The sequence below is a fragment of the Pelecanus crispus genome, chromosome 3 (genome assembly GCF_030463565.1).
Source record: "Pelecanus crispus isolate bPelCri1 chromosome 3, bPelCri1.pri, whole genome shotgun sequence".
In the NCBI taxonomy this organism is placed as follows: domain Eukaryota; kingdom Metazoa; phylum Chordata; class Aves; order Pelecaniformes; family Pelecanidae; genus Pelecanus; species Pelecanus crispus.
This window is the reverse complement of record NC_134645.1, coordinates 73620272-73639549: the sequence shown is the minus strand read 5'-3', so window position 1 is coordinate 73639549 and position 19278 is coordinate 73620272. Positions and strand designations below refer to the sequence as shown.

Here is a 19278-nt window from a genome sequence, read left to right as displayed (position 1 = left end):
TGGAAAAAAGTAATTTAAAATAGATAGCTCTTGTGCTTAAAATCTTGAACTAGATATATTCAAGGATTGTTAGCTCAAAATAGGCACTGTAAACAGAATTATTTTGTATATGATCATAGGTCTGCTTGTTACTGTTTTTTCTTTTCTCTTTTTTATTTTTTATATATTTTCTTTTTCTAAAGGCACTGTTAACCTTTATAACGATTTCAAGCAGCAGGATATAAGCTCAAGAATGTGCCTCAAATATCCCTCTGCAAAGGTCAAGGGAAAATATCTTGGCTGTTGCTTATATTCACAATATACCAGGGTAATATAGCTCTTGATAAAAAGGCATTGTAGACAGTGATTTTGAACTAAAATTATCCTTATTGCAGAAAGCATGAGGAATTAGTCACTTAAATCTCTGATGGTTCTCTAATAGAAGAGAGTGCCATCAGTGGGTCTCTCAGATAAATCAGTGCAGAAGACATAAAATGTCAGTGAACCAGATCCAGTGAACATAAGGCTGAACAAATCTGAATGATGCAATCAAATAGAGGAAAATTTACTTAAAATACGGGCAAAAAAATGGAAATAAGCCCACCAATAGCTTCAGAGGAAGCAATAATTTTGCAGTGATGACTTGAAAACTGAACACTGCAATTCAGGATTACAGGAGATCCTTCAGTGATGGCACATTTCAGCTGTTTCATGTTCCCCCTCTCCCTTTGGAGCTGGGGTTCAGAATAGCACTGTGTCTTCTGACAGGTGTTTAAGACCGACTATTCATCTTGTCTAACTTCTAGCACCTAACATAGGAGACTAATTTAGGAAGCTTAATGGAATCAGTTTGCCTTGCCTTGTTGTCAGCTTCTGACCCGGAGCAGGAAGAGATCTGTGTGTCATGGGGTTTGGCTTTAGTTTTGGATACCCTTTATAGATTACTTTGCATCAGAATAACACATGGTTTGGTCTTGCTGTGTCAGGCCCAGTACAAAAAAAGAAAACAAAGATCCTGTGCTAAAAAAGCTACAACTAATTAATCTGTGAAGGTCCATACTTCAACATTTTCACAATTCAAAGCATGCAGTGTAAACACTGTCCTCCTGATTGTTGTCTGATCATGATTTGCAGCATGTAACATGCAATAACTTGCCCCCATAAGCATAGATCCCAGTCTTTATCTATTCAGAAGTCTTACTGACCTTAACCAGAACATTATCCAGTGACTTCAGTGGAAGTCTGAAATTCCCCTTGAATCCTCCTTAAAACTCATCTAAAATGAAAATATTCCTTTCTCTTCTTTAATTTAATTTAGTTTTTCATTAAAGTGGGAGAAAAAAAAAGTATTGAAACAAAGCCAAGAACGTGCTTAGTGATTTCATGAAATAAGTCATTTCCAAATGGTAAAAGAAGTAATGAAAAGGTTGTCTAATTCAGTTATGCTACATGCCATTTTGTTGCATTTAATAAACAATGTATTTCCATAAAGATAAATCATTTGTCTACACTCATCTAAAATCACCAGAGCATCAGTTATGCCACTAGTATAATTTACTTTGCTTTTATAGAAAGTAAAAATTGCAAGCAGTTTGAGTGTTGCAGCTTCACAATACTAAATTATAAATTTACTTAATTTTGGAGTGTTCAGCTGCTACTAAGCAGACTGAGTACAAGAGTATCTGTAGTATTAGCAAGCAAATAGCATTACCTAACACAACAAAATTGCAAGAATGCAAACTGAGACAACATGCATCTGAAAAGAAGGTTTATATTCTGTAGAAAACAACACATGACACGTACTTGCAGTGTTTTTCAGTTTGACTGGGAAGTAAAAAGAGGAAAGAGAAATGGTCAGAACAGTCAGGTGCAGCATAATATTGTAATGGTGGAGAATGGCTTTATTTGTCCTATGTATTTACTGTACATCAATTTTTATGTAATTTTTACTAATCTCACAGTAATTAATAACAATCTAATGATGGATAATAAAAATAGGGATGTTCTCATCTACACGTGATAATTGCTGTGCTAGAGTTAAGGATGAATAATGCTAACAATAAGAATTTTAATTCTTCACTAATGTCCTTTCACTGAGAAGCATGGAGAAGACATTTTTAAACCCATGGTGATTGCTTCACAGTGAAACTGAATAGTGCTGCTTCCTATACCTGCAGTAATTTTGCTCTATCTTGTACAAGTGAGGCTGCATAGGAGTTATGATGTACAGAGACATTTATCATAGACGATGGATAGTGCCAGGTCATGATCTGAATAGTGGATCATATAATACTTGCTATGGAGGAATATTAAACTGTTGCTAGTCCTGAGAAGTTGACTCATACAGGAAGGTTGTGAAGTCCAAATAAATGGCAGATACCCACAAATAATTAACAAAGTGAAGCTATTTAAAGGAAGCACATTCAGAAAATGGTTGAAATTCTTTGCTGGCATAACTTCTTCGACATTGGTGGAATTACAGAAGCAGAAATTTGACCTTTGAGATATATATCTCCAGAAAATGACAACAGGCTTTGTAAATAAGTACTGTGCTACCTTAGCTATGGTATGACATGTCAAGACCATTCTATACAGCAAAATAGATCAAAGGGACATGATTTTGACATTCATCACATGCAATTGCATTTTGTAATTTCATTAAATAACAGTTTCAAAAGTAATGAATGCATAAAAGGCAGGAGTGCCTACCTGGTTTTGCAGGTGGAACATCTTTTTCATGTCTGACTGCTTCATGCTCTAGATAAAAGAAACAGCATAACAAAATTGCTTCTAAGTTACGTTTTGTATGTCTTTTTTTTTTTTTAACTAAGAAGGATTGCATGTATATTTTTCAGGAATAAGCATTCATTTTCTCCTGCTTCATGCTGTTATTTTGGAAAAAAGCCACATGACTAGTTACTAACAGATTATCCACTGAGGCATCTGCCACAAAATAGCGAAGTTCAGTAGTACTGCACATAGCTCCACACTTACAGCTACTATTAATGTTACTAAGAGTTAGGCATGTATCTTAAGGACGAAGTCAGTTAATAGGGGCTCCCCTCCATTTCTGAAATGTAATTTTTATCTACTTTTCATTTTTAGTATTTGAAAGAAGAGTACAGAGCAAACTCAGCAACCATTCACTCGATATTTATGTTGTTGAGTCAGACATACTTGAGCTGAATTCCCAAAGTTTCGAACACATCCTGTTCCATATGAATAAATTGTATCTAACTGTGGAAAATTAGAGAACTGCTTGGCAGGCAGTGCAATTTTTTTTCCTGCCCTCCTTTCTATTTAATAATTATTACTGGAAAAAAATGAGAATTTATGTTAGCTTGCTAGAAATGGAAAAGATGAAGAAGCTTTGTTTTAAAAACAAGGTCTAGCACTACAAAATTTTTACAAAAGTCACACCTGTTTAAAAGGAATTGAAAAAACCCCACACCACAGATCTCATAGCATAGTAGCAGCTATGCCAAATGCATGCAAATAGGGGCCACAGTACGTTTTAGAGCTGAGGAATCAATGGACAGCTATGCTGGCCTTGTTTACAGGTGATGTCTCTCACAGCTAAAAATCTGTGCATCAGGTTCTTTTTGAGCAAGAAGAAGGACACAAAGGTGGGCTAGGAAGTGGAAAATGCTCAAAATATGAGTAGCCCCTGAAAAAAAGAGCAATATGCCTCAGCCCTTCTGCTACTTAGATGAATAATTGAACTCCTAGCAACTGTGATTTCAGGTGAAGATATGTGCTGGGAAATGCCGAGATGAAGACGTGATGGGGAATTTCAAATGGGAGGCAGTTTTATGAGGTGTGAATTAAAATTATGTCAGTGAAGAGTGATATTTTTCCTACATCTGGCCTTTTTTTGAGCATGGCAGTATTTGTGGACTTAACTGTTTGGGTTTTTTTTAAATTTTTGCAGTTTATCCTGTGTGCTGAAGGCATGAAAGATATTGAAAGTTAACAAGCAGGCTGAGTGGTAAGTAAAGGTATGGACTCCCTTCAGTTCTTTTTCACTGAGAAAAATTATAGATGCAGTTATACTAAAATAATAAATGATTTGGAGAAAATGTGATGATGTCTTTCTTTTTCTCTTTTTAATTTGACAGGAGTATTTATTTAACACAACTAATTGTTAATAGTGATTTTTAAAAAGCTTGCCACTCCTGCATTAATTTTCTTTGTTGAGGTTTGTGATATGGGAAGCATAGAATGAGTTGACTCCTGTAGTGAAGCAATTGGTTATGGCAAATGGACTTTTAGATAGCAATGACAAGACAATATGTTAAAAGAAAGTAATGGAAGGCATGGTGATAAAGAGACTATAGTTTTAAGCAAAACTAGGAATTGCTAAGGGGTAGTTTCCATATGTTAAAGTCAAAAAAGCCACACATATCCAGCTGTATTACAGGATTTTTTCTGATCAAGGTAGGTACCACGTACTTGCTGCCTTTGCCTGGACTACAGAAGACAAAAGAAGGTAAATTGTGATATTTAGGTATAAAGAGAAAAGAGATTCTACTTCTTTTTCTTTTAATATTCAAATATTTTTATGGCAGTCAGTGCTCACTTGTTCTTAGCTTCCTCTACTTGTGTAAAGATGTACAGCATTCAGGCCCCTAAAATGTAGGTAGGCTCTAACATGTTTAGACCTTTGTAAGTCCCACTAGCAATCAACTCCTGCTGAAATAATGCAGTACCCTGTCATTCAGCACAGTAATATTTATGTATTCCAGGACCACTTCTCCCTGTGTAACAGTGTAAACCAGAAGTAACTCCAGACCAGTCAACAGATGATTGGAAATTTTGGGTGGGATTCAACTGATTTGCAACATCAAGAAAACATTTGTCTACACTTTTAGTCAAGAGAGCATTAGTCATCTCCAGAGGGTAATCAGTATCATTGTAAAATATTTGTTAAAGAAAGACGGGATGACTTACCCACTGTTTGAAGTTACCTGTTTCAAGCTCAACAGGTATTTATCTGAAAACTTAGAAGTTATTTTTGTAGTGGCTAATGTTAAGATGGCCAGCCTGAAATACTGCATTTTCAGTTTGGTTCCAACAAGCAGGAAAAGGACTTGGCAAACAGCTGACTCAAAAAAATATTACAAAAAGTAGTCAAGTCATGATATTTCTAGCAGTTTTGTTTCTAAACACTGCTAAACCACAGTTTGAGCCTTCTGATTTTGCTCACGAACTAAGAGCGAAGCTTAGCTGACCCTAAAAAAAAATTGTGAATTTAGGTGTGAAAATCCTGTAAATTCAAAGATGTAATTTCCTCCTTCTCCAGACTTGTTTGCCTATCAGTAATTGCTAGCTCATTAAAAGTTCAGGTTATAAATATTGAAATATTTTCCAGTAATTTCTCCAATTCTGTTAACAGAATCATAACTTATATGGTTTTGAACAGGCAGTTTATGATCAGATAAAAGCTATCAAAACAATATTTTTATTGGATAAACAGATGGAGTGCTGTAAAACAACACTTCATAGTAAAATGATAGATTATCATGAGAGTTCTTACAGAAAGCAATATAAACTCACAGATTATATGAATGTTCACAATTAGAGACTGAACCATACTATTCTGTACAAGATCTATTCTGCTACTGAAGACAAGAAAAAACATATATGAAATAAGAATAGAAATGAGGTGGTAAACAACACCATTCAGCTTAAACCAGCATTTTATTTTATTGAAAATATTCTTCATCATCATCATCACCATCATCATCATATCAAATGAAAATCCATTGTTGGCATCATTGTCTAAGATTTCACAAACTTCCATTTTATCTTTGGATCAAGGCTACCCCCCGTAGAAATCAAGGTTGATATCTAGAAAAAGCCTTCAAAACAACTTTGTGTAGACTGTCAGTGATGATGAGAATGTTCTAATTCCTTGGATGACCCTTCAGGGCTTCTATAAGAGTTGATATTACTTGAATCTTTTCTGTAAGCATTATTATTACAAGGTATAAATCATAGAAAAGACCCAAAGACTTAGAGGTCAGTTCCAAAAACATTTTCCCCATGAGAAAGCCAGTTTAAGACCCATCCAAGTCCCTAATCCAACCGGTGATTCACCCTCCTGCATCACTACCTACCTGTAAATTCACTTGCTTGAAAGATCCGAGTTAAAAAAACCCCAAACCCAGCAATGCCTTACAAGGATATTTGGGATCATTTCAGAGACCTGATTTGCAGCTCCGCCCCATTTCACGAGCCCGGCTCTGTCAGAGAGGCTGGAACAAGCAGCCCAAGAGCTGAAATGTCTTGACCTGGCTTTGTCATTGGAAAGACTGTTCTTAGAATGGTATCTGCAGTTGTCACTCTTCTGGATTTGCACTAAGAAAGTTTTAGCAGTCACATGTTTCAAAATACCATAAAAAATTATTGCACTGCAAATGTACTACATTAGAAGAGTCCTGAATAGTGTTTAACACCCCTTGTACCCGCACCCTCCCCCCCCCCCCCCCCCATAAATCAGGAGAGAATTACTTGTTCCTACCTGACTTCTCAGTGGGAGTTGTCTTTTGTTGTTTAATTTTCTCCTCTGTATTGTGAAAGCAGCATTAAAGTTAGAAATTCACACTGTGTTAGCAAAGGTGCATATAACTGGAAAAATATTTCTGTTTGTGGTGTTATACATATGGCTCACAATCACAAAATAAATGTGAGTCTTTAGCATCCCTATCCCATTGTGGCCCTGTAAAACAGCATGTATGCATCATGAGTTCTGTCTGCATGATGAGATCATACTTCATGGAGAAAGTAAATTACTGGGCCTAATGTCTCAGCCACCAGAAAACAGCCACATACCTGGTAGTGTCTTTCAGATAGGCACTCAGGTGGAAACTGTATTCTAATAATACAACTATTATAACTTTGTGGACGTTACCTTGCTAAGTGTCTAATTTCAAAAGTTTGGTATTATACAACACTGAGAACTTCTGCTCAGATACTGCCCAACCACCATTATGTATGGATGTATCCATATGTGTCTACACTCTGAAGATGAGAAAGGTGGGGAGACCCCCAAGCACATGCTAACTCTCAGAGCCATAGCCACATGGGACAGTGCCAGTCTGAATGCCAGTTCATATCACTTGCTCCTGGACAAGCTTACCTAGGTGCAGCTGGATATCTCTCACAAAAACTTAGAGCAGCCCTGAGCTTCTGCTAATCTCATGGGAAAAGCTGCCCAAGTTCACATGCTCTTGAGCTGCCTGTGGCTTTGTTCAGCACAGCTCTCAGATGACATGGACCCATGTCAACATCAGCCACCAGACCTGAGCTGCCTCTCCTCTGAGCAGGCTGGTGGATGAAGCTTCAGGCAGAAGTGCAGGCAGGACTACACTTTCTGATCAAGTGGGTTTCGTCTTAACTGCCCAATGGCCCAGTCAGGTGGGAATGGGGATGTTTGGTTTTGGATCTCTACTCAGAGCAGTTTGGTTGACTTGAACTTTCCCCTCCTGATCCTTTTATAGCTCTGCTCCCATTTTCTTTCTTTTCCCATACCTGAATTCAAACCCGTCTCCTAACCCTTACCTTTCAACATTCACATACATCACTAATTTTCTTTTTAAATATGTTTAAGACACATTCAGAACGTATTTCCCCTTCCTCTCCCTGATGGGAGAAGTTTACAGTCACATGCCTCTGGCCACTTCCTTTTCTCCAAGACCTCTGAGAGGCATCAGATTCAAGCTGACAATGGCTGGGTGGAGGTCAGGTCGTGCAGGGATATCTTGTCCCCTGAAGCCATTCAACTCATCCGAATACTAGTTGGCTAGAAACCCTCCTGGGTAGTCTGTCTGTGCATGCACAAAGCTGCTTGGCTCCTGAATAGGAGCAATGTTTCCAGCCTGGCAGTCAAACTTGTTCTTCAACAAGATGATGGAGGGAGGTACTGGGAAGGCGATGAGTGGCTAGAACCACCTGTGAATTATCAGGTCCCTGGTTTACCCGTCACTGTACCTATGTATCCTCAGTCAGCCTCAAGCACTGCTGCTTTTTTTGTGGGGGCTATTTCTCTGGAACCCAAATGATCAAGTTTGGATGCTACATCCTAATCTGCACTCTGACTAAATATGTGGATAGTACAGTATTTAGAAGAGCAGACTTGAGTGGTCTCAACACACATGACATTTCATTTGACTTTAGCATGTAACTTCCAGAGGATTTTTTTTTTTTTCTGAGGGCAAAGAGCAGGTTTATCTTCTCTGTGCTGATTTCTTTTTAACTTAGCTCTCTGAGATTCCCAGAGGTACACACTTTCCAAAGAGGCCTGAAAAGACATTTATCATATGTCAACAGATGGAGAAACAGCCTCATTGCTGTACAGACCATGTTTCTCATCCTTAACACAGCAGCATCGAGCAAAGCTACAGTGCAAGTATGGACATGAAACATACAGCAATTGTGGTTTGGGTTTTTTTTGTTTGGTTTGGGTTTTTTTTGTTGATTTGTTTCTGGAAGGATATCAGTACAGATGAGGGAAAATACAGGGAGGGATAAAGCTCCATGGTTACTGATCTCTTCTGTTCTTTGGAAATAAAATATAGCCCTGCATTGCTATGTTTTTCAGTTGTCATCTGGTAGGTGGCGATTTAATTTCTCTTCACTTGTATTAAGTTAAGGGCTTTTTCCCCCCCTTACTCAGCTATTGTTATTGTCAGGCTCTTATGAAAGCAGTGAATTAAAAAATCTCATCTCCATTTCATGGCTGTCTGTGAAGCTAGTAATGTTTTTATAGCACACCCAGCAGCTTGAAGATGCAACTTGTTGAGATAAAGTATCTTCTTGCTGCTCTTAGATGATCTTTAGCATATAACAGTGCATTTCACTAATTTAGATTGGGGTATTAAGTTTTCCATGTACCGGTACACAAAAAACCCAGCATGCTGACTTTAAACACAGGCCCTGTACTATCTGCTGGATTAATGGGAAGTAAAGCTCAAAAGGTTTGGAGCTTCTCTTTCTTTGGTTATTATCCCTGCTCTTTTGAACACTAAATAGGATATTTTTGCTTTTTCTAATTCCAGTGAGAATTTACAACAATGTTTGCTCTGTAACTCTAGGAGTCAATCAGATAAGTCTGTGAGTGGATAGCATGTCTGATCCATTTAAAAGTAGGGGGGGGATTTTCTTTTCAAAATTAATTCATTCCTGAAAACAGTGTGTCTTGGACAGGCCTGTGGACTTGCATCTGTCTGGGAATAAATACAGTAACTCTTTGGCCTTCATTCACCTACCTGTTCTGCAGCCTAACCATAGAGCAACTACTGGTCTGCTGATTCCACTGGAGAACACCCTGATCCATTTCCTGGCAGATCTCCAGGAGGTGACTGTATGGCTTTTTTCTCTGAGTTTCTAGGCATTGGTTGTAACCAGAAGGAAAACTGAAGGAGCAGATTATCAAAACTTAAGGAGAACACTCTCTATGAGGTAACACACTTCAAGACATCAGGAAGCTTCACAAAATCATTTCCGCTCACCAGAATTCAATATGAAGAAAAGCAGTGAAAAAAAATCTGATAAGGATAATATGTAGTATTTTGGCAAGAACAGAAGAAATATTTCCAATTTCTCATGCACTTTTTGTTTACTGTATCATGAGGAGTCTGGGAAAAAAAAGTAAATTTTGATGACCTCATAAAGCTACAAAAAGTCCAGAATAATTTTTTGTGAATATTTCAGGAAAAATCAGATTTTGTTCTGATTTTGAATAAGCATGAAGTTTAAAGTTCTGAAATCTTTCATTGGAGAGATTTCTCTCCTCTGCAGAGCTCTAGTTTTGCAGCACAACAAGCATTAGTATTAATTTTTTTCCCTGATGTATCTAATTTAAATGGGAAAATATAAAGCTGTAAACATTTCTCTGTGTATTTCAGGCAGTTTCAGAAGAATTACATCAGGAATGAATCTCTTGCTTTACTTCCTATCACACACACATACACAAAACATTCTTTAATTTAAACTTTTCCCTACAGGATCAATATATTTTCTGAAATTCTCTAGTTTCTCAGTCATGTGATACTTCTGATGGCAGGAGGCATAGGAATAATAGCTTGAAGCTGCTCTGAATCAAGGTGAAAAAGGAGGCCACCTCTTTGTACAGAATGAGGCTTTTATAATTCAGTCTGCTAACTCAAGAGCACTCATTGGCACACAGCAGGCAGAAGCGCTATTACCACCAGTGCTTGCAGATTAATACTTCCAGTCATCAACTGAAACTCAAAACAGCCACTGCTCTCCAAAGCAACCATTAATCACCTGGAAAGAGATCTTTTATGCTAAAGGAAATTTAGCAAGTCCTTTTTTTTTTTTTTTTTATCCTTCAAGCATTTAAATTCTAAGGGCTTTAGTCTGGAATATACTGTACTACACTAGAGTAAGCTCCTAATCAGTTCAATGACTGATGCTGGGACGTGATGCATGATGCTCCGATGTTTGCAAATGTCTCACCAGGGAAATTTATTTTTATGTTGCTATCTGGATCAGATCAGGCTGATTGTGCAGCAGGACTGATGATTTTGCAGGAAAGATGGGTGGTTGTGCTGCCTGCCAGGGCAACCCACTGTTTGGCCACCTCTGACCCCTTTCAGGGTGCACAGAGCTGGACAGGGTGGCTTCCTCGCTAGGACGTTCCTGCCTTTGCTGAGCCCATCCACACCCACCTGCTGGCTGTAGCACTCTGCTAGCTGTTAATACACAAAAAGTGGTCAACAAGAAAATAAAAAAACACTTGGCCTCTGTGTCTTTGAAGGTGGAGTGAGAAACACTGCTTTTTTTTCCCCTGCTGACTCAAACCCAGCAATACAATTTCACTAAATCAGCTACTCAAGGCTTGCAGGAAACCCCAGAATATCTATGAAAATACTTAACTTACAAGTAGACTACTGTATTATAAAAACAAATGAGAAAAATAGTAAATGCATAGGAGAAATTGTTTTCTTTAAAAAAAAAAAAAGCAGGAAAAGAAGCATAATTAAAAAAAGGCTGCCTGCTTATCATTGAATACATAAGGTTTTAAGTGGTTTATCCACTTCATGAGCACTTCATTTTTATGTGAAATTCAAACAACAGCACTGCCAGCAAAGGTCGATGGGGTGCTGATACTTGCTTTTCAGTGCCCGCTGCATCTGGTAAGGCCACTAAGGAGCGATGTAAACAAAGCATCGATAGCTGAGTTTTCTATGAGGATATCCTCTTAGTCTTGTTTCTTCACAGCAGACCCAACTGTGGATCCTTGAATGTCTTCCTCCTCAAAAGGCATGATGAGGTGCAAAGCCCTGGGTTGAAAGGGGGATCCCTGTCCTGCTTACCACTGTCAGTGGCCACTGGTTATTACTTACAGTTTACCTGAATGTATAGTCAGCCCAAGATTTTTTTTTTTTTTAAATTGTTCAGTTTCTGTTCTTTTGAGATTCAGAAACTAGAGGCTGCATCTGTGCAGGCTATCAGGTACCCGGTGAGATTGTAGCTCCTCCTTTTTGGGGACCAGACTCGCTTCATGTTAGGAAGACTCCATAAACAACTGGTTTACAGGAAAGGCTGAGACGCTGTAACTCCCAATATTCCTCTTTGATATACTGAAGCGCAGTAAAGAACTCCTTCCCCAAACTCTGGAAAATGGGTTTTGCTAATGTTCTATAAGCTGTACTGCACCAATGAGAGTCATGGGAACTTTGAGAAACTGTGAAAGCTGAATCCTTTTAGCTAAATTTCACCCTCATTTTCAAGAAATTCTCCCAGTTTGGCAAACCACACAAATCCTTATTGAATGGAGCCTTGAGTAACTGGAAATTAAATTACCAAACCTACCTGGCTTAGCCTGAAACATAGCTTTTTCATGTTTAACATATTCATGCTCTGCAAATAAGAGAACCTGTACGTTAGAGGGCTTTTTAATTTTTAAGAGATTTCAAAAAGAAAAGATTCTCTTTATCACTTTAAAAGATGACTTTTCATTACATATTCACACTAGACTTAGGAAGAATTTTTTGATAAATATCTTTCTTTAGAATGGTATTTTTTTTTTCATAAAAAATAAAAATAATGCCAAAGAAAAATAAATTTTTACTTCTTAATGTGGTTTAAGAAATCACAAAATTTCATTCTCTGTTTTTTAGAAATACCGTAGAATTTCTAAACTTGTGAAATGCTTCCACCACTAATTTTGATTGCTAGCACCTATCTTCTATATAGAAAATTTCTCTTTGATGTTTAATATAGAAAACATGAAAGTATTTTATTGCAACAGAAGTAGTGTTGTCTCATATCGAATGGTAAATAAAAGTTCAGTATATTGCGTAAAGAAAAAACAGCTTGCCATATTTCCCTGTTAGCCTGGATGCAACGGATATATTGTGAAGCAGTAACAATAATAAATATTATACTGTATTAAAATATAAGATATATGCAATTTTGTGCTACTTAAAAGCCCAACATTATGAGACAGAAAAAAGCAAGCTATGGAATTTCCGAGGAATGTTAAAAATATGTTTCATTCTGATTTATAGCAGCTATGTCTAAATTGTGCAGCAGGTGAGAGCTACAGCATACCAAGAAGTAAATCTCTCTATTGCCTGGATCAAGCCCTAGCCAGAGAATTGCAATGATCTGTGTCTCCCTTGATTTCTTCCAGTGAGAAGCTGCCATGGAGGCAGAGGGCACAGGCAGGTCTTACCCCAGCCTGAACTGGAAAACAGTTTCCACGCACACTGGGACCTGTGAAACACACCTGGTCCTGCATTACGGAGTCACTGAAAACCATTTTGATAAGTGAAAATTTCCTGTGAGCTTGTGTTGATGAATCTTATCTTAAGCTGCTAAAACTTTGGCAACTTAAAGGAACACCTTCCTCCTAAAAGCTGAAGTAACAATATTCTTTATCAACTTAATACTTACTGTGTTCATGAGGTTTCTCTGAGGTAGCTAGAAGTAAACAAAAAAAGGTGTATTTTAGTATTTTTGTGACTAATACAGGATATAATGCATTTATTCATGACATCTGTAGACAGGTAAAATAAATGTTCAGTGAAATCTATACTAAAATGTACAACAGTTAGCATTGCTTTACTTATACTATCCAGCCCAACTGGGATGCTTAGTTAAGGAACACAGGCACCCTAAATTCCCCATTTACCAATGTGTGATACAAATGCCCCTGGAAGGCTTTGTGCCCCCTTGGTGGGCTGAGTCGCTCTCACTAAGGTCCCTTCCAACCTAAAGCATTCTATGATTCTGTGATTCTACATGGTGACGATGTAGCAAACCTAGGGCAACTACCTTGCTAAATGAGGTGCTCAGTTCACTGCCCACTAAGAGACAGGGCAGGTTCAGACCATGAGGTGTCCAATACCGGACAAAGCCAGACAAATAATTTTAGGTCAAGTGAGGAAATGATACCTAGGACAGGCTAAATGTAAGAGTAAGGGTCCCTGACAATTGCACCTGCTCTAGCGTGGTCAGACAGATTTCAGATGGATTCAGTGACACTCCAAGGAGCAGAAGGATGTATTTGAGAATGTAATTAATGTAATTAGGGTACATCTAAACAAAAGGACTCAGCATTTCAGTGCCGCAGCTCCTCAACTTTGTGCTATTTAATTTTCCCCTTTTTTCCCAGAAAAAATAGATGAGTTAGAACTGAAAACCGGGCTACTACTTTCCATGGACCTTAAAAGAACATTTCTCAGGTAAAGCAAGAGCTCAGGGAGCTGTACCCAATGCCACTATTGGTGCTACAGAAGGAAATGAAATGCCAAGGCCTAGCCCACCAGCTGGATTTTTCTTCTTGACTTTTGCAAGGCAGCTGTTGTTTTTAAGAGAATAAAGGCTTTACCACCTGCATGTAGCAGTCTGCTGTTTGTGAAGGAGCGTAATCCCACAGAGAGATGCAGCAGTGCTGGGAATGAGCTGCCTTTGCAGGCCCAGAACCACAAGCAATAACTCTGCTACAGTGAGCTCCTGGGCTGTGATTCACTGAGCTCCCAAGCTCCCACTCAGGGCAAAAAGTAAGTAACTGCTGTGCAAGTGGGTTTTTGTTTTGCTTGTTTTCCCTGCAGTATAAAAGCGCTCCCATTTTATATCCAGTCTCTATTTAATCCAAGTTGTTGCTGTGCATTTAAGGAGACAGCAACTGGAGACGGTGCGCAGAGCAAAGCAAAAATAACAGAACATTTTGCGGCGTTAATAGATAGTAAAGACCAAGTGTATATACTTGCTCTTAAGTGAGGAATCAGAAATAAGAAACAGCAGAAAAAACAGGGATCCGATGACAAAGCCATATTTGTTATCTATATGTCCATAAGAAAACCTTCATGTAAATTTAGGCTCAATTGTTTTGCCCAAACACACTGAAACCCAAGCTGTTTTATTTGTGTGCTCTTCCCTAGGCACTGGATGGTTTGGCCATTGGTGGAGAGACGGTGTTGGGTTAGATGAACTCTTGGTCTCACTTCAAACAGCTGTTCTGATGTTATTAACTAACAGAGCTACCTGTTGGGTAAATAACTGCTTGTTGTTCACAATGTTAGAAAATTCTGTCCTAAGTAAGTACTTTATCTTCGTTTGCTTAACACTTAAACTATATTAGTGGAGGAAAAGGGTCAGATTGGGATCTAACGAAACCACATAGATCTTTGATGAAATACTTGAAGCTACATAAGATCTGAACTGGATCAATTATCTGCTTCTACCCTCAGCAAAAATGTTTTTGAAATTTCTTTTGTGTCATTCTAAATTAAACTTGGTAACCGGGCTTGGTAGTTATCTTGCTGTTTTTCACATTCACTCCAAATTTTCTTTGACTCTTGCCTGCTATTCTGAATGCCAGAAGGGTATTAATTATATACGGCATATTTTTGTAAATTAGCTTCTGATATGGGTTCAGAAAAGAAATCCTCTGGTTTATTGAACCATAAATTGGTGAGGCTGAAAGCAGAACGTGCTTTTTTATTATAACATGTCTATTTTCCATCTGGATAACAGTCATTTGCCGTTCAGACAGCAAATATATTTGTGAGTGTGCACAGTCTGTAAGAAAAGAATATGTCATGCAGGAAATGAAAGCAATGCCAGAACTATTTTAGTGAAGAATAACAAAATAATAATACATGTTGTAGCTGAGAAAATTATTTCTAATTGGATAGTTACATGTGTATTACAAATAAGAAAGTTACTTTCCATCAGGCTAAGAGCCTGGTTCATCTCTCATTAAAGAGAGCACAAGGACTCTTTAACAAGATTTGGACTGGGCATTAGACGAACACACCCATGATGTTAATCTGTAACAGCGTTACAGGCCAAAAGAGGAATCAGGATCAACAAGATCTTTTAATGGAATTCTCAAGATTTGTGCCTTAACCTTCCAGTTTATACATCATGACAAAGGATAAATCTTTGATTTCCTTATTCAGGCTAAGTCCATTCTCCCTGAAAATGAACTCTAGACACACTAACAATCTGGCCCTTAGACAAACTAATGGACATTCCTCCTTCAAAATTCAGTGGGAATACTGTAGTCTGCAAGAACTTAAGATGCCGCATCATTTTGCCTAATCATCAATGTGCTTTTAATTTAAGGTTCAACAAAACACTTTTGGTCTTGTCAGTGCAAGGTTTTTCAGACTGTGCAGAAACTGTGTTATCAGAAAGTCAACCAGAATAAAATATATTCCTTACATTGGGCCAGTTCAGAATGTCTCAGATAATAACAACTTCGGGAAAAAAAGGGATTATTAGGATTTATCACTCTGTTCAAGAGCAGGTCCCCGCCTTTGTGAAGTTATTGTCTGTACTCCTTGTCATTCAAAAGAGAAGTCAAATATTCCCACAAGTTTTCTAGATCAGCAGACCTGATCCCTCATATCTGCCTGTGTCCTCCTCAAGTCCTGCTGGCTGGCTGAGCAGCTGGCAGACTGATTGTGCACAAAAAACAGCCTAATGAGCATATGTCTAAAAAATGATTCCTTACAAAACAGATTAGCTGCGGCAAGCTTTCTATAAAGAGAATGGCTTGTGCTCACCCTGACCCCTGCTCTATGTTAGAAAATTGCCTTGACAGTGTGTGGCCAATAGTTACCCTACGGATGGGTCAAAGTAAAGAAAGCAAGAGTGTGGTGGTGGTGCTGGTGGCACAAATAGAGGCAGCTGGTGTATGATTATTTTAATGTGCATGCTGTGCAAGCCTTGTCCTTACAGAATCACTTAATTCCCTACAGCATCCATTTTACATTTCTGGTTTACTTTAAACCTAACATTTTCCAGGATATTTGTCCAGGTTTCTACACGTTAAGGAAGTATTATCCCACATTAACATGACAGGTATGAAATACTAAATGATTTATCTAAGGCTATCTGGAAGGTTTGCAGGGAAACAGGGAACTTGAGCTTCCAGCTAGCATTCTCACTCATTATCAGGGAGTGCTTGTCTGGGTCTGTGCAGCACCACACTCTTCCTTGGACCACAGTTTCAGTAGGACTCTTGTGACTAATGGTGACAACAGGGTAAATGGTTAATGCAAACCCTCCTAAAATTATTTGCCATTATAATTAATAATTAACAATTAACCACTGATATTAGAGCCTGTAGGGTATTCACTTGCAGCAGACTGATCTTTCTATTGCTGCTTTCCACCAAAAAAGCTGGCAGGCTGCTCTCACAATTCCTTCTGCTTTATTTCCGTTACCAGAGCAGCCTGGTCCGAGATATCTGCCTTCATACAATTAGCATGTTTGTGTCCTTGCTGTTTGGTTTGCCTTATACCTTGGGGCTGCATAGCAAAGAATGAGCTGACTCTTGGTTTTGGGGGATTTTGCTGTTGTCATCTAGAACAACTTGTTTTTAAGACTTATTTTTAACTGGCAATTCAAGAGTACTTTATATAACTTGGAAAAACAAAAAGTAGTTCAGAAAGAGGAGGGAAGGGAGAAACTTCTGCATGGAGAAACTTTAGCATGGGGTAAGTATAGTAGCAAAGAAGTACAGACGTTTCCAACATTTTTTAATGATTTTTAATGAGAGGAATTGCTTCAGCTTGAATGTGAGATGCATGCCTGTAGGGAACATCAGTAATGATCCCAATCTTTCTCTGTTTCCCAGTTTATCAGTTAAACAATAGAAATGCACTGGGAAAAGTAAGTCTTGTTGAAACAGCAATCTTGTATGATAGCACTGAAAGCTAATGTCTTTAAAGTACTATAAGTCTTAAAATCCCAGGAGGACAAATCTTCTATCGACGGAGCTGGAAAGAATAAAATTTCAGTCAAATGTAGATGAAGTACATGTGCTGCATTAATGCATTTCATCTTTAGGCACGTGTGGTGAAAGACCTGAAGAGCTTCCTCTCAATATCATCCTCAGCTTCTGACGTTTTCATGTGCTCTTCCCTGAAATTATGGGATGGGAACATACAGATGAGGGAGAATATACTTAACAAGCTTTCATTTTTAGTAATATCAGTTTTACATTTGCATATAGATAAGGCAAAACATAGCCAAGCTCAGGCCATGCTTTACTGCAACGCAAATTATTGACTCATTAAAGGGTAACTGAGTGAAACTGGGCAGACTGAAGTATGCAGGATGTTAGAGTGATGACATTTTTTTCTGAATATTGACTTTAGTTTATGCAAAAATAGCGTTCACCATTCTGTATAAACAACTGGAACCAAAAGGAGCACCTCTTGCAGATGTTAATATTCATTAATATATGAATCTTCACTCTATTTCATAATGCCTGTTATTTGTGAAAGGTGCCGAACTAACATCCTGGGTCTGATTCCATGCTAATACTTTGAATATGAACTTCTTTGTTGAGCTCCTTCTTAACTGACTGGATTTACAAAAGTCTAATCATGTCTGAATATATATTTACTTATGCTATTAAATAAATGTAAAATAATCATCATTAAGACAAGAATAAGATGACCTCATGAAAATCTAGAAAAGAATAATATTGGAGCAGTAGTTAGTTGATATTAGGAGTGGAGAACAATAAAAAATAATTAGTTTTTGAAAAGATGGACTTTTCCCAGTGTGTTACCCAAATTAATATGATGATTAAAGCAGAGAGCTAATGACTAGCTTCTAGAGGCAGAACATCCTGAGCCATCCTCATTCGTCATGAAATGCTGCTGATCACTGTTTTTGCTTTAATTACAAGTTTGTAAGAGCACATTTCTGAAAATGATGTCTGCATAGATAAAAAAGCAAATGAAGATTACCACTAGAAGAACTGTTAATTCTGGAATTGCATCTGAATAGAATACCTCTGAGCATTCATTCGCAGACATCTTTGCGCAGAGCAATAAAGTAATACTTTATCCCATAGGGAAATTTTTAGCCAATTAAGCATGTGTTATATGGATATCCAGGTGTTTAAGCATATTATGCTGATTGACAGGTGAGAGTGTTGCTGACATGATACCAATATACATGTATTACACCTAACTTATAGTAATAACACAGGCCACCAATTACACAGATCAGGCTTTCTTCAGAAATCACAGCTGTTTCATAATCATTAAAATACTAGTTTAACTGCCTCCATTTACTGGTAGCAGGGGCTGAATAAATTACTGTTGTACTTTAAGGCAAGTAAGAATGATTAACACAAGTTGTAATCGTAACTGCAATTGAAAAGCTATGCCAGAGCTATCAATATGAGTTGTTTTGCAGGTTTGTTGTTACATAAGACAGAAAAAAGTATAATCTCAATTTTACCTTGAATGGTTTACAAAGGTGTAACCAATGACAAGGTTTAGATTAAATCCTGTTGAGAATAAAATTGTGGGTATTTTTTAAAAAACATTGATGCAAGTTAGCATCATTAGTTTTGTGTGTTCTAACTATAAGTACACTGAAAATGAGACACTAGGGAGCTAAAAATAGAGTTTGCAGCTTAATGTTAAGAATTCTAGATTAAATATATGCATTAGCCCCTCCACCTAAGTACAGTGAGAGTGGATATTCAATCAACTATTAAGATCTGTAAATGTATTCCTGCTTTTTCTCACCTTTCTTCTCTTTTGATGTCAGATTCTTAAAAGAGAAATATTAATTAAAGGTTTAGGGAGGGTTGTTAAAATATTTAACAACAAACTATCCTGATGCTCATTGCAGTTTGTTTTCTATTTTTGTTACTAAACCTAAACTATGTTCCTTGTTACAGTCAAGTCAGAAGTATAGGTATCTCCAGGGGACAATTCTTCGCATTCTGACAGATATAAGAGGTGAACAGATGAAAACCTCTCTGAAGAGGCTTATTTCTCTCCA

The 19278-nt window shown here is 37.7% G+C and overlaps 1 protein-coding gene across 1 annotated transcript in view; it reads right to left on the bottom strand.

Annotated features, from left to right (window-relative positions):
• TRDN (triadin) overlaps positions 1-19278 on the bottom strand; it is a 199601-nt gene that overhangs the window by 23632 nt on the left and 156691 nt on the right. Inside the window, exons 28-33 of the mRNA XM_075707713.1 lie at positions 12907-12933; positions 11821-11868; positions 6503-6547; positions 4432-4449; positions 2689-2736; positions 1783-1803 (exon numbers count right to left, since the gene is read on the bottom strand). Coding sequence (XP_075563828.1) covers positions 1783-1803; positions 2689-2736; positions 4432-4449; positions 6503-6547; positions 11821-11868; positions 12907-12933 — 207 coding nt within the window. The remainder of the gene's footprint in view (positions 1-1782; positions 1804-2688; positions 2737-4431; positions 4450-6502; positions 6548-11820; positions 11869-12906; positions 12934-19278) is intronic.